Source organism: Capra hircus, chromosome 9 (genome assembly GCF_001704415.2).
Source record: "Capra hircus breed San Clemente chromosome 9, ASM170441v1, whole genome shotgun sequence".
Taxonomy (NCBI): Eukaryota; Metazoa; Chordata; class Mammalia; order Artiodactyla; family Bovidae; genus Capra; species Capra hircus.
The window spans coordinates 70,083,747-70,098,153 of NC_030816.1; the positions used below are offsets into that span (position 1 = coordinate 70,083,747).

The following is a 14,407-nucleotide window of genomic DNA, read 5'->3' on the forward strand; positions in this document are numbered from 1 at the left end:
CTTATGCAGCTCAATTCCAGAAAAATAAACGACCCAATCAAAAAATGGGCCAAAGAACTAAATAGACATTTCTCCAAAGAAGACATATGGATGGCTAACAAACACATGAAAAGATGCTCAACATCACTCATTATTAGAGAAATGCAAATCAAAACCACAGTGAGGTACCACTTCACACCAGTCAGAATGGCTGTGATCCAAAAGTCTGCAAGCAATAAATGCTGGAGAGGGTGTGGAGAAAAGGGAACCCTCTTACACTGTTGGTGGGAATGCAAACTAGTCACTATGCAAACAGCCACTATGGAGAACAGTGTGGAGATTCCTGAAAAAATTGCAAATAAAACTGCCTTATGACCCAGCAATCCCACTGCTGGGCATACACACTGAGGAAACCAGAATAGAAAGAGACACATGTACCCCAATGTTCATCGCAGCACTGTTTATAATAGCCAGGACATGGAAACAACCTAGATGTCCATCAGCAGATGAATGGATAAGAAAGCTGTGGTACATATACACAATGGAGTATTACTCAGCCATTAAAAAGAATACATTTGAATCAGTTCTAATGAGATGGATGAAACTGGAGCCGATTATACAGAGTGAAGTAAGCCAGAAAGAAAAATACCAATACAGTATACTAACACATATATATGGAATTTAGAAAGATGGTAATGATAACCCTGTATGCAAGACAGCAAAAGAGACACAGATGTGTATAGTGGACTTTTGGACTCTGAGGGAGAGGGAGAAGGAAAGGGTGGGATGATTTGGGAGAATGGCATTCTAACATGTATACTATCATGTAAGAAACGAATCGCCAGTCTATGTTCGATGCAGGATACAGGATGCTTGGGGCTGGTGCACCGGGATGATCCAGAGAGATGATATGGGGTGGGATGTGGGAGGGGGGATCATGTTTGGGAACTCATGTACACCCGTGGTGGATTCATGTCAATGTATGGCAAAACCAATACAGCACTGTAAAGTAAAATAAAGAAAAAATAAAAATTAAAACAAAAAACAAAAAACAAAGAGGACACAAATAGATGGAGAAATATACCATGTTCATGGACTGGAAGAATCAATATAGTGAAAATGAGTATACTACCCAAAGCAATCTGTAGATTCAATGCAATCCCTATCAAGCTACCAATGGTATTTTTCACAGAACTAGAACAAATAATTTCAAGATTTGTATGGAAATACAAAAAACCTCAAATAGCCAAAGCAATCTTGAGAAAGAAGAATGGAACTGGAGGAATCAACCTGCCTGACTTCAGGCTCTACTACAAAGCCACAGGCATCAAGACAGTATGATACTGGCACAAAGACAGAAATATAGAACAATGGAACAAAACAGAAAGCCCAGATATAAATCCATGCATCTATGGACACCTTATCTTTGACGAAAGAGGCAAGAATATGCGATGGAGAAAAGACAGTCTCTTTAACAAGTGGTGCTGGGAAAACTGGCCAACCACTTGTAAAAGAATGAAACTAGAACACTTTCTAACACCATACACAAAAATAAACTCAAAATGGATTAAAGATCTAAATGTAAGACCAAAAACTATAAAACTCCTAGCGGAGAACATAGGCAAAACACTCTCTGACATAATCACAGCAGGATTCCCTATGACCCACCTCCCAGAGTAATGGAAATAAAAGCAAAAATAAACAAATGGGACCTAATTAAACTTAAAAACTTTTGCACAACAAAGGAAACTATAAGCAAAGTGAAAAGATAGGTTTCAGAATGGGAGAAAATAATAGTAAACAAAGCAAATGACAAAGAATCTCAAAAATATACAAGCAACTCCTGCAGCTCAATTCCAGAAAAATAAATGACCCAATCAAAAAATGGGTCAAAGAACTAACAGACATTTCTCCAAAGAAGACATACAGATGGCTAACAAACACATGAAAAGATGCTCGACATCACTCATTATCAGTTCAATTCAGTCGCTCAGTCGTGTCCGACTCTTTGCAACCCCATGAATTACAGCACGCCAGGCCTCCCTGTCCATCACCAACTCCCGGAGTTCACTCAGACTCACGTCCATTGAGTCGGTGATGCCATCCAGCCATCTCATACTCGGTCGTCCTCTTCTCCTCCTGCCCCCAATCCCTCCCAGCATCACAGTCTTTTCCAATGACTCATCTCTTCACATGAAGTGGCCAAAGTACTGGACTTTCAGCTTTAGCATCATTCCTTCCAAAGAAATCCCAGGGCTGATCTCCTTCAGAATGGACTGGTTAGATCTCCTTGCAGTCCAAGGGACTCTCAAGAGTCTTCTCCAACACCACAGTTCAAAAGCATCAATTCTTCAGCACTCAGCTTTCTTCACAGTCCAACTCTCACATCCATACATGACCACTGGAAAAACCATAGCCTTGACTAGACGGACCTTTGTTGGCAAAGTAATGTCTCTGCTTTTCAATATGCTATCTAGGTTGGTCATAACTTCCTTCCAAGGAGTAAGCGTCTTTTAATTTCATGGCTGCAGTCACCATCCACGGTGATTTTGGAGCCCCCAAAAAAGTCTGACACTGTTTCCACTGTTATCATTGTCACTCATTATCAGAGAAATGCAAATCAAAAGCACAATAAGGTATCATCTCCTGCCAGTCAGAACGGCTGCTATCCAAAAATCTACAAACAATAAATGTTGGAGAGGGTGTGGAGAAAGAGGGACCTTCTTACACTGTTGGTGGGAATGCAAGCTAGTGTAGCCACTATGAAGAACAGTGTGGAGATTCCTTAAAAAAATGGCAATAGAACTGCCATATGACCCAACAATCCCACTGCTGGGCATACACACCGAGGAAACCAGAATAGAAAGAGACACATGTACCCCCATGTTCATCGCAGCACTGTTTATAATAGCCAGGACATGGAAGCAACTGGAAATCTTTATTGCAAAATTCAGTCTTAAATTGAAGAAAGTAGGGAATACCACCAGGCCATTCAGGTATGACCTAAATCAAATCCCTTATGATTATATATATAGTGGAGGTGACAAATAGATTCAATGGATTACATCTGGTAGACAGAGTGCCACAGTCAGCTTCAGATCTTGTTTTTATTGACTGCATCAGTTCAGTTCAGTTCAGTCGCTCAGTCGTGTCCGACTCTTTGCGACCCCATGAATTGCAGCACGCCAGGCCTCCCTGTCCATCACCAACTCCTGGAGTTCACTCAGACTGATGTCCATCGAGTCAGTGATGCCATCCAGCCATCTCATCCTCTGTCATCCCCTCTCCTCCTGCCCCTAATCCCTCCCAGCATCAGAGTCTTTTCCAATGAGTCAACTCTTCACATGAGGTGGCCAAAGTACTGGACTTTCAGCTTTAGCATCATTGCTTCCAAGAAATCCCAGGGTTGATCTCCTTCAGAATGGAATGGTTGGATCTCCTTGCAGTCCAAGGGACTTTCAAGAGTCTTCTCCAACACCACAGTTCAAAAGCATCAATTCTTCGGTGCTCAGCCTTCTTCACAGTCCAACTCTCACATCCATACATGACTACTGGAAAAACCATAGCCTTGACTAAACAGACCTTAGTTGGCAAAGTAACAGAGCTTTTCTATCTTTGGCTGCAAAGACCGTAATCAATCTGGCTTCAGTATTGACCATCTGTTCATGTCCACATGTAGAGTAGACTCTTGTGTCATTAGAAAATGATGTTTGCTATGACCAGTGTGTTCTCTTGACAAAACTCTATTAGCCTTTGCCCTGCTTCATTTTGTATTTCAAGGCCAAACTTGCCTGTTACTCAAGGTATCCCTTGACTTTCTTCTTTTGCATTCCACTCCCCTATGATGAAATGACATCTTTTTCTGGTGTTAGTTCTAGAAGGTGCTGTAGGTCTTCACAGAACAGGTCAACTTCAGCTCTTCAGCATAAGTGCTTGGAGTATAGAGTTGGACTACTGGTGATGTTGAATGGTTTTCCTTGGAAAAGAACTGAGATCATTCTGTCATTTTTTGAGAGTGCACCCAAGTACTGCATTTCTTGGGCTTCCCAGGTGGCAGTAGCAGTAAAGAACCCATTTGCCAATGCAGGACACATAAGAGACACAGGTTCTGATCCTTGGTCAGGAAGTTTCCCTGGAGGAGGAAATGACAACCAATACCAGAATTCTTGCCTGGAGAATCCCATGGACAGAAGAGCCTGGCAGGCTATAGTCCATAGGGTCACAAAATGTTGGACGTGACTGAAATGACTTAGCACATAGTACACACTGTATTTCTTACTTTTTTTTTTGACTGTGAGAACTACTCCATTTCTTCTGAGGGATTCTTGGCCACAGTAGTAGAAGTAATGGTCATCTAAATTAAAATCACCCATTCCCATCCATTTTAGTTCACTGATTCCTAAAATGTTGATGTTCACTCTTGCCATCTCCTGCGTGACCACATACAATTTTCCTTGATTCATGGACCTAACATTCCAGGTTCCTATGCAATATTGTTCTTTACAACATTGGACTTTACTTTCACCACCAGACACTTCTACAGCTGAACATCATTCCTGCTTTGGCCCAGCCACTTCCATTCTTACTGGAGCTATTAGTAATTGTCTTCCCCCAATAGCATATTGAACACCTTCTGACCTGAGGGGGAGCTGGTGTCATATATTTTTGCCTTTTCAGACTGTACATGGGGTTCTTCAGGCAAGAATACTGGAGTGAGTTGCCATTTCATTCTCCAGTGATCCACGTTTTGTCAGAACTCTTTGCTATGACCCATCCATCTTGGGTGGCCCTGCATGGCATGGCTCATAGCTCCTTCACAATGATAAAGCTGTAATCCATGAAGGGATGGTTTTTAATACCATTCTACCATAAAACAAACCAGAGCTCTTTGGAGAAATGACTGATTTTTTTCGTTAGGGCTTCTACAGTAGATGTAGCATAGTACAACAGTTCTGTTCAATTATAAATATGAAAAAGAACTATAGGAATACCTTAATGACATTGCCAATTCAGTTCCAGGCTATCAAAATTAAGCAAATATCAAAATAAGGCAATTTAAAAAAACAATTTAAATACCTTAAACATACTCTGTTGCTAAAAATGCTGATCATCATCTGTACCTTCACCAAGTCATCATTTTGTTTGCTGATGGAGGGTCTTGCCTCAATGCTGATGACTACTGATCTGTTAGGATGGTGGCTGGTAAAGGCTACAGTGGCTGTAGTAATTTCTTTAAAAAAAGACAACAGTGAAATTTGCCACCTCAATTGACTCTTTCTTTCATGAACAGTATTTCTGAAGCACACAATACTATTTGATAGCCTTTGACACATGACAGGACTTCTTTGAAAACTGGAGCTAATCTTCCCAAGCCCTGCTCCTGCTTTATCAATTAAGTTTAGGTAATATTCTAAATATCCTCTTGTCATTTCAACAGTCTTCATGACATCTTCCCAGGAGTAGATTCTATTTCAAGAAATCACATTCTTTGTATATGCATAAGAAACAACTCCTCATGGAGAAAGCCTTACCATGAGACTGAAGCAACTGAGTCACATTTTCAGGCTCCACTTCTAATTTGAGTTCTCTTGCTATTTCCACCACATCTGCTAATACTTCTTCCAAGTCTTGAACCCCTCAAAGTCATCCCTGAAGGCTGGAATCAACTTCTCCCAAACTTCTATTAATATTGATATTTTGACTTCTTTCCATGAATCACAAATGTTCTGGATGGCATCTAGGATGGTGAATCTTTCACAGAAGGATAAAAAATATAAAAATTATGAAAAAGTTTGCAGTATTGCAAGAATTACCAAAATGTGACACAGAGACATTAAGTGAGCAAATGCTGTTTATAAATGGCACCAATAGACTTGTTCAACACAAAGTTGCCACAAATCCTCAATGTAAGAAGAAGAAAAAAAAAAATGGAACATCTGCAAAGCTCAATAAGGTGAAGTAGAATAAAGCAAGGTATACCTGTATGTGTGTTGAAGGGCAGGGAGAATGCCAGAATGCCAAAGTTAATGCTTTCTAGATTAAAGGGGATGCCTATGGCTGACATTTCCACTCTTTGCTCTCCTCCCTTATTCTACTGAATGCAGATGCAATGATTAGAACAGCAGCTGTAGCCTTGAGGGAAAAGCTAAGAAAATACAAAGGCACCTTACCTGGTATCCACAAGCTATGAACCATTATCACTATCATCTACCTATGAACTTTTTATAGCACAAAAACTAACCCTTATTTGTTTAAGCAACTGCTTGTTGTGTTTTCTGTTACTTGCAGCCTGTTGCCATGACTTCCTCCAGGGGATCTTCCCAACCCAGGCATCGAACCCAGGTCTCCCGCATTGCAGGTTGAATCTTTACTGTCTGAGCCACCAGCCTCCAAGAACACTGGAGTGGATAGCCTATCTATTTTCCAGGGGATCTCCCCAACCAAGGAATTGAACCCAGGTCTCCTTCATTGCAGGCTGATTCTTTACCAGCTGAGCTACCAGAGAAACCCAACCTGCAGTCTATTGCATTCCAAACTGTTTATCAAACAGTCCACATTTTTTGGAGGGGGGAGAGCCTCCTCCCTACTATTCATACTGTTTCTATTACTTACAATCAGAGTCCAAGGCATTATAACTAATGCAGTTTTAAACTATAAAAGAGGTATAAAGAAAGGAACAGGTGCCAAGAGAAAGAATAAAAAAGTAGTTAAGAAAGACATGTGGGACTTCCCTGGTGTTTCAGTGGTTAAGAATCCTCTATTTCCACTGCAAGGGCATGGGTTTGATCCTTGGTCGGAGAACTATGATCCTATATGCCAAGGGGAATGGCATCAATAAATAAATATTTTTTAAAAAGAAGAAGAAAGACTTGTAAGAAGAGACTTAACAAATAGATGCCAACCTGGAAAAGTTGAAGGAATGGTCTCCCACCTGCCTCCTTCCACCCTACCTTATCCCTAACATGAAATAACTATGCTCTCAATATAGGATGGAATGGTTTTCTGGGAAAGGCCCTTAGAAGAGGTGTAAGGTCTAGATATCTGAACAGAACAGATCTTGAGATAACTATGTATTCACCAACGGACTAGAAGGTAAAAGAAAAAGGGAGCAGCATTTAGGAATAAAATAGATTGAAATATTTCTACCTATAATCACATTTTTGTTTGCTTTGTTTTGTTTTACTTTCTTAATGATAAGGACTAGGAGTCCTCTGGATTCTCACCCATTAACCCTAAGTGAAGAAACTTTCCCCTCCACAAAATCTGCCAAATTACACGATATCCCATGAGTATACTTCCATTTAGAGGAGATTTTGGATAAACACAAGCAACTTCAGCAGGGATCCAGCATAGTTGCTTCTACAAATCAACATAACCTTTATTCATAAAAATAAATGGTCACCTAAAGATTACCAGACACTTGAGGAAAACTTTTAGCATTAAAAAAAATATTGCTATGGGGAAAGGAACAGAAAGTTAATGCAAGACAAAAACAAATTCAATCAATTCTATTTAATATGCTCAGAAAGATTTAAATATAAATTATCCATACCGGAAGAAAAACCAGCTCTGGGAAAAAAAAAAAAAAAGAAATCAGAGAATAACAGAAAAATGTGGGAGATTAAAAATGATTGTCAAAAAAAATTTTTAAGTCAGTTCTCTTGCCTGGAAAATCCCATGGACGGAGGAGCCTGGTAGGCCGCAGTCCATGGGGTCGCTAAGAGTCGGGCATGACTGAGCAACTTCACTTTCACTTTTCACTGTCATGCATTGGAGAAGGAAATGGCAACCCACTCCAGTGTTCTTGCCTGGAGAATCCCAGGGACGGGGGAGCCTAGTAGGAGCCTAGACGGAGCCTAGCCCCGTCTGTGGGGTTGCACAGAGTCGGACACGACTGAAGCGACTTGCAGCAGCAGCAGCAGTATAAGACGTAACTAACGGGATGGATAGTATTAAAAACAAAACAGTGATCTGGAAACATAGTCAGGGAAATCTATCCAAACAAAAGATGGAAAACACAGGAGAAATGCTAAGAGATACTCACATAAAAGCAGAAGGCACAGTATATGAGTAACACATGTCAGAGGAAAGAACAGAGAAAACAGAGAGGGGGAAATACAGAAACAATAGAAAGTTTCCATTAGTAAAAAAAATAATTCCTGGAATTGAAAAAGGCAACCAATTGTAAAGTCATGGCACCCCACTCCAGTACTCTTGCCTGGAAAATCCCATGGACGGAGGAGCCTGGTGGGCTGCAGTCCATGGGGTCGCTAAGAGTCAGACACGACTGAGCGACTTTTCACTTTTCACTTTCATGCTTTGGAGAAGGAAATGGCAACCCACTCCAGTGTTCTTGCCTGGAGAATCCCAGGGACGGGGGAGCCTGGTTGGCTGCCATCTATGGGGTCGCACAGAGTCGGACACGACTGAAGCAACTTAGCAGCAGCAGCAGCAAGAACAACAACAACAAAAGACTGAGACCTGGTAAAATAATGGTAAGGAAAAGTTTTTAAGCTTCAAAGAGGAAAAAAAAATGTGCCAACAAAGAAATGGGCTTACTTTGATGTGAGAATTATCAACTACAACTGGTCTAGAAGGTACTGAGGCAGTGCCTTCAAAGCGAACATTATTTTGAGACTAGAATACTGTACAAGATGACTAATCAAACGTGAAAGCAAGATAAAGACCTTTTCAGGCATTTAAGAACTCAGGTAGTTTATCTCTCAGTTACTGTTTCTTTAAATTATTTCAGGATACGATTGAATGAAAGGACTAAGATATTCAAGAAAGTGGAAAATGTGAATCCTAAACAATGCAATTAACACAGGAATCCAAGTAAAAGCAACAACAATAATATAAATCCCAGATAGCTATGTTCAGAAAGACATACATCAATATAGGTGAAAATTAAAACAAAACCCCCAAATCTTCAAGGAACAATGTTTTCAAAAAGTGAGGAATTTGCATTCATCAGATAGTTCATTTAAACTAGGAAATTTTGAGGATCAAATGCTGTTCCTGTTTTTAAAAAGTAACTAGAAAGTTTAAAACAAGGTGTAAAAAAACATTGCCACTCAAATATAAAGTAAAATGAACTCTGATATCATTTTACATAAAATCTGAGCGTGATTTATAGTGTAAGAGAACTTTTCCTCCTAGTACACAGGTTTCATGTCACAGAATTATATTTCTAAACTTTTAAATTAGTGTAATTACACTACTTGGTTCTGCAATAATTATTTCCCAATCATAATAGTAAAAATAACAACAAGTAACACTTATTTAACACTTATATGTCCTATCCTAAGCTCTTCAGATTTATTAGCCAGTTTGGCCCTTTTAACAATAGCACAGTAAAGTTAAGTGACTTGCCCAAGGTCATACACTGGTTAGTGAAGCTAGACATTCTGGCTCTAGAATCCCTGCTCTTAAATACTGGCTATGCTGCTTCTCATTTTGCTGTCTGTTAACTTACAATTCTTTGAATCAACCTATCAGCCTAAAACAAAATGGCATAGTAACAATTATACTACAAAATACAAATTATATAGAACTTAACATAGAAACAATGATTAAGCGAAGTAAAGAAAAGGAAAGGAGTGTGCAGGTGTCATTTTTCTTAATCTTTTATATATACATGGGCTTCCCAGGTGGCACTGGTGGTAAAGAATCTGGCTGCCAATTCCGGAGACATAAGAGACACAGTTCTATTCCTGGGTAGGGAAGGTCCCCTGGAGGAAGGCAAGGCAACCTACTCCAGTATTCTTGCCTGCAGAATCTCATGGACAGAGGAGCCGGGGGAGGAGGCCAAAGTTTATAGGGCTGAAAAGTGTCAGACATGACTGAAGTGACTTAGCATGCACACATGCAACTTTCTATATAAAAGAAGCATAAAAGAAGAAATTTCTACATAATAGAAAGTCAACAGTAAACTACATAAGTATAATGTAAAATAATAATATAAAAATCAGCAGGGAGGGGAGAGATAATGAACCTGAGCTAAATTTCTCATATTTCACAGCAAGTAAGATGATTAATTTTATAGGTATAGAGCAGCTGTCAGTAGACATTGTCTAATTTTAAAGTGTAACATATAATTCATGTAGCAACTCTCAGAAAACCTAAAAACAGAAAAATTCAAGTTGATACATTAAGAAATTCAGAAAAATATCTGAATTTGGGAGAATTCAGAAAAACTAAAAATAGAAAAGGAGGACTAGGGAAAGGGAAGATCTTTGTTTTTAACCATCTTAATTTTTATTAAAATTATCAGATATTACTTTATTATGAAAATAACTAATAGAATATCCTATAAAGAAGGGCATAATCAATGAGAGTACCTTTCAATTCTGTCATGGTAACACAAAAGGACAATAAATGGTACCAGACTATGAAACTCAGTGGGGTGCAAAAAGAGGAACAAGGATAACATATAAACATATTACAGAACACTCATGCTCTTTGCTGATTCTTTGTTTCCACATCACTATGGTCACTCCAGTACTCTTGCCTGGAAAATCCTATGGACAGAGGAGCCTGGTAGGCTGCAGTCCATGGGGTTGCTAAGAGTCGGGCACAACTGAGCGACTTCACTTTCACTTTTCACTCTCATGCATTGGAGAAGGAAATGGCAACCCACTCCAGTGTTCTTGCCTGGAGAATCCCAGGGTCAGAGGAGCCTAGTGGGCTGCCGTCTATGGGGTCGCACAGAGTCAGACATGACTGAAGTCACTTAGCAGCAGCAGCATGGGCTAAATGGCCCACTTTTTCATATAAACTTCCCCAGGGACCTTTCATCCACTTTGGACAACCACTGAGCCACACACACTCCAGTCCCCTACTCTGTACGTTTCATTTAAAGAAAGGGCTGTCTACATTCGAACTCGGGCAGGAGTCTACACTTGGCATCACTTTTTCAGGGAATAATTTGGCAACCGGAATAATTTGGCAACCCTTATTCCCTGGTGGCTCAGATGGTAAAGAATCTGCCTACAATGCAGGAGACCTGGATTGGGTTCCTGGGTGGGGAAGATACCCTGGAGAAGAGAATGACAATCCACTCCAGTATTCTTGCCTGAAAAATTCCATGGACAGAGGAGGCTACAGACTATGGGGTTGCAAAGAGTTGGGCACAACTGAGCAACTAACACTACTACTACTACTGAAATGTAAAACACGGCTACTCTTTGACTTAACAATTTCACATCTCAGAATCTACCCTACAAAGACATTCCCAAATGCTCAAAGAGAACTTTATACAATGACTTTCAATTAAGCTGTTACTGTTTATAACGGAAGATGGAAAGCAATCTAAATGCACACTGGTAGATACAGAATATTTCATTACCATTTAGAAAATGAAATACATCTACATGGAGTATCACTAAAAAGTTTTTGCAACATGTTGCAGAGCAAGAAAAGGCAAGAAGATGAAGATATTATACAACTTGTGTGTGAGACAAGTAGACACTTCATATATTGGTATACATGGGCTTAGGGTGAGTGGAGGAAACAAGTTTTTACTTTTGTACATGTTTTTGCTTTTTTTTTTCCCAGCCACCACATGGTTTTGTATTTTTGTATTGGTTTTGTATTTTAAGAAATCAGAGCATATCTCCACTGCCAAATTATGCTGTGCTTAGTTGCTCAGTCGTGTCCGACTCTTTGTGACCCCATGCCTCTTGATGAAAGTGAAAGAGGAGAATGAAAAAGTTGGCTTAAAGCTCAACATTCAGAAAATGAAGATCATAGCATCCGGTCCCATCACTTCATGGGAAATAGATGGGGAACCAGTGGAAACAATGTCAGACTTTATTTTGGGGGGCTCCAAAATCACTGCAGATGGTGACTGCAGCCATGAAATTAAAAGACGCTTACTCCTTGGAAGAAAAGTTATGACCAACCTAGATAGCATATTCAAAAGCAGAGATATTACTTTGCCAACTAAGGTCCTTCTAGTCAAGGCTATGGTTTTTCCAGTAGTCATGTATGGATGTGAGAGTTGGACTGTGAAGAAGGCTGAGCACCAAAGAATTGATGCTTTTGAACTGTGGTGTTGGAGAAGACTCTTGAGAGTCCCTTGGACTGCAAGGAGATCCAACCAGTCCATTCTGAAGGAGATCAGCCCTGGGATTTCTTTGGAAGGAATGATGCTAAAGCTGAAACTCTACTTTGGCTACCTCATGAGAAGAGTTGACTCATTGGAAAAGACTATGATGCTGGGAGGGATTGGAGGCAGGAGGAGAAGGTGACGACAGAGGTTGAGATGGCTGATGGCATCACGGACTCCATGGACGTGGGTCTGCGTGAACTCCAGGAGTTGGTGATGGACAGGGAGGCCTGGCGTGCTGCAATTCATGGGGTCGCAAAGAGTGGGACACGACTGAGCAACTAAACTGAACTGAACTGGGCTGTAGCCAGCCAGGCTCCTCTGTCCATGGGATTCTCCAGGAAGAATACCGGAGTGGGCTGATATGCCCTCCTCCAAGGGACGGTGAAGGCAATGGCACCCCACTCCAGTACTCTTGCCTGGAAAATCCCATGGACGGTGGAGCTTGGTAGGCTGCTGCAGTCCATGGGGTTGCCAAGAGTCGGGCACAACTGAGCGACTTCACTTTCACTTTTCACTGTCATGCATTGGAGAAGGAAATGGCAACCCACTCCGGTGTTCTTGCCTGGAGAATCCCAGGGACAGTGGAGCCTGGGGTGCTGCCGTCTATGGGCTCGCACAGAGTCGGACACGACTGAAGCGACTTAGCAGCAGCAGCAGCCTCCAGGGGAGCTTCCCGACCCAGGGATCGAACCCAGTTCTCCCGCACTGCAGGAGGATTCTTTACCTTCTGAGACACTAGGGAAGCCACATATTCCGGGCTTTGAAAAAAATTCGAAAAGAGAAAACGCTCAACATCTTGCCATTTGTTCAGTCTCAAATGGAAAAGAAGAAAAATAAAATACACTAAGGAGCATGCTGACGTTTAGGATTAGCGAAAAGGCTAGCTTTACTGGGTGGGTCATTTTTTAGTGGATTGGGGCAGGAAAATGAGGGCACAAAAACAGTCATGGCGGAGTTGAGGAGCAAAACCCAGGAGCGGCGCGGCCCAGGGAGCCCGCCTCAGAGAGGATGCGGGGGGCCAGGCGGGCGGAGGCCGGAGCGTCGGGGCAGCAGGGGCAAGACACCAGGTCCCGGGTGTGTGGGAAAGAGGCCGGAGGGGTAGAGACCGAACTGACGCCAGACCGGGAACACAGCCTCCACCAGGGGAACCGGTCGGGAGCGGGACGGCCGGCTGGTGGCGACAGCTGGGCGGCCAGGCCAGGGTCAGCCCGGGGCGCCCGGGCAGTCCGGGCGGCGAGCAAAGCCCGAGATCCAGGCCGAGCGCCCTGGGAGCCGCGGGGGGACAGCGGAATCCGCCCCAGGCCGAGGCCGGGGCCCCGGGGTGCAGGGCGGCACAGCAGCCCGCGTACCTTCCCAGGAGAGCTCTCCTCCCGGCTCGCGCTTCAGGAACTTGTACCAGAACGTGTCCACGCGGCCCGGCTCCGCCCCGTCCTGCGCCGCCTCCTCCGCCGCCAGCTCCACCTCCCCGAGCCACAGGCCCGGCTCCTGCAGCGCCAGCGCGCCCGCGCCCGCCGCCGTGCCCGCCGGCCTCAGACGCACGGCCCCACGCGGCTCCCAGTGCCCCAGCTCGGGCCGGGACCCCACGACCAGCAGCTCCGGCCCTGCCCCGGCCACGGCGGGCGACACCACCACCCCGAAGCGGAACCGCATGGCGGCGGCTGGCGGCGCGACTCCGGGTCCCCCGTGTCCCTGCGACCGGCGGACGCGGCCCGAGCGCTCGGCGGACGCGGCGATTGGGTCCCGGGCGCGGGCGGGGACACGTGCGAGGCTGCACCTTTTTTGGGCTGCATCACGCGGCCTAGGAGCTCGAGCCTGATCCAGGCCGGGGCCTCTGGCCGTGGGAGGTGGTTCGCTGCGGCCACGACCCGTCCCGCCCGGAGAAGGAGGCTGCGCCCGGCCCGCGGCCTCTTCTAGCGGCTCCGCGGTTGGCTGGGAACGCGGGGAAAGAAAAAAAAAAAAAAAAACCATAAAAAACATAAAAAAATCGGGTTAGGAAAGCAAACTCCCCATAAACTCCGAGAGTTTCCAGTGACCTTTCCAAAAGACTCGAAATTATTTCTGTGATTATAGGGATAATGTGGTCTTTTCTATCAAAGAATATAATCAACTTCCTTCCTAGGAAACCTGCTGGGGTCCAGCCCCGGTGGATCCAGGAAATTCGAAGGGTGGACGGCGTTGGCGTGGAAAGACTTGTTTATTTATTAATATAAGATTAGATGAAGAAACTATAGCTTAGTAAGAAGATTAAGTGGAGGAAGAGGGCTGAATAGCTTGGTTTACGCAGAAGGCCAATAAAATTCCAGACAAGGAGTTTGC

General features: G+C 43.2%; 1 protein-coding gene across 1 annotated transcript in view; it reads right to left on the reverse strand.

The window, feature by feature from the left end:
• The window catches only part of EPM2A (epilepsy, progressive myoclonus type 2A, Lafora disease (laforin)), a 122,045-nt gene extending 107,931 nt beyond the window's left edge, over positions 1 to 14,114 (reverse strand). Inside the window, exon 1 of the mRNA XM_018053306.1 lies at positions 13,441 to 14,114. Coding sequence (XP_017908795.1) covers positions 13,441 to 14,068 — 628 coding nt within the window. The 5' untranslated portion in view covers positions 14,069 to 14,114. The remainder of the gene's footprint in view (positions 1 to 13,440) is intronic.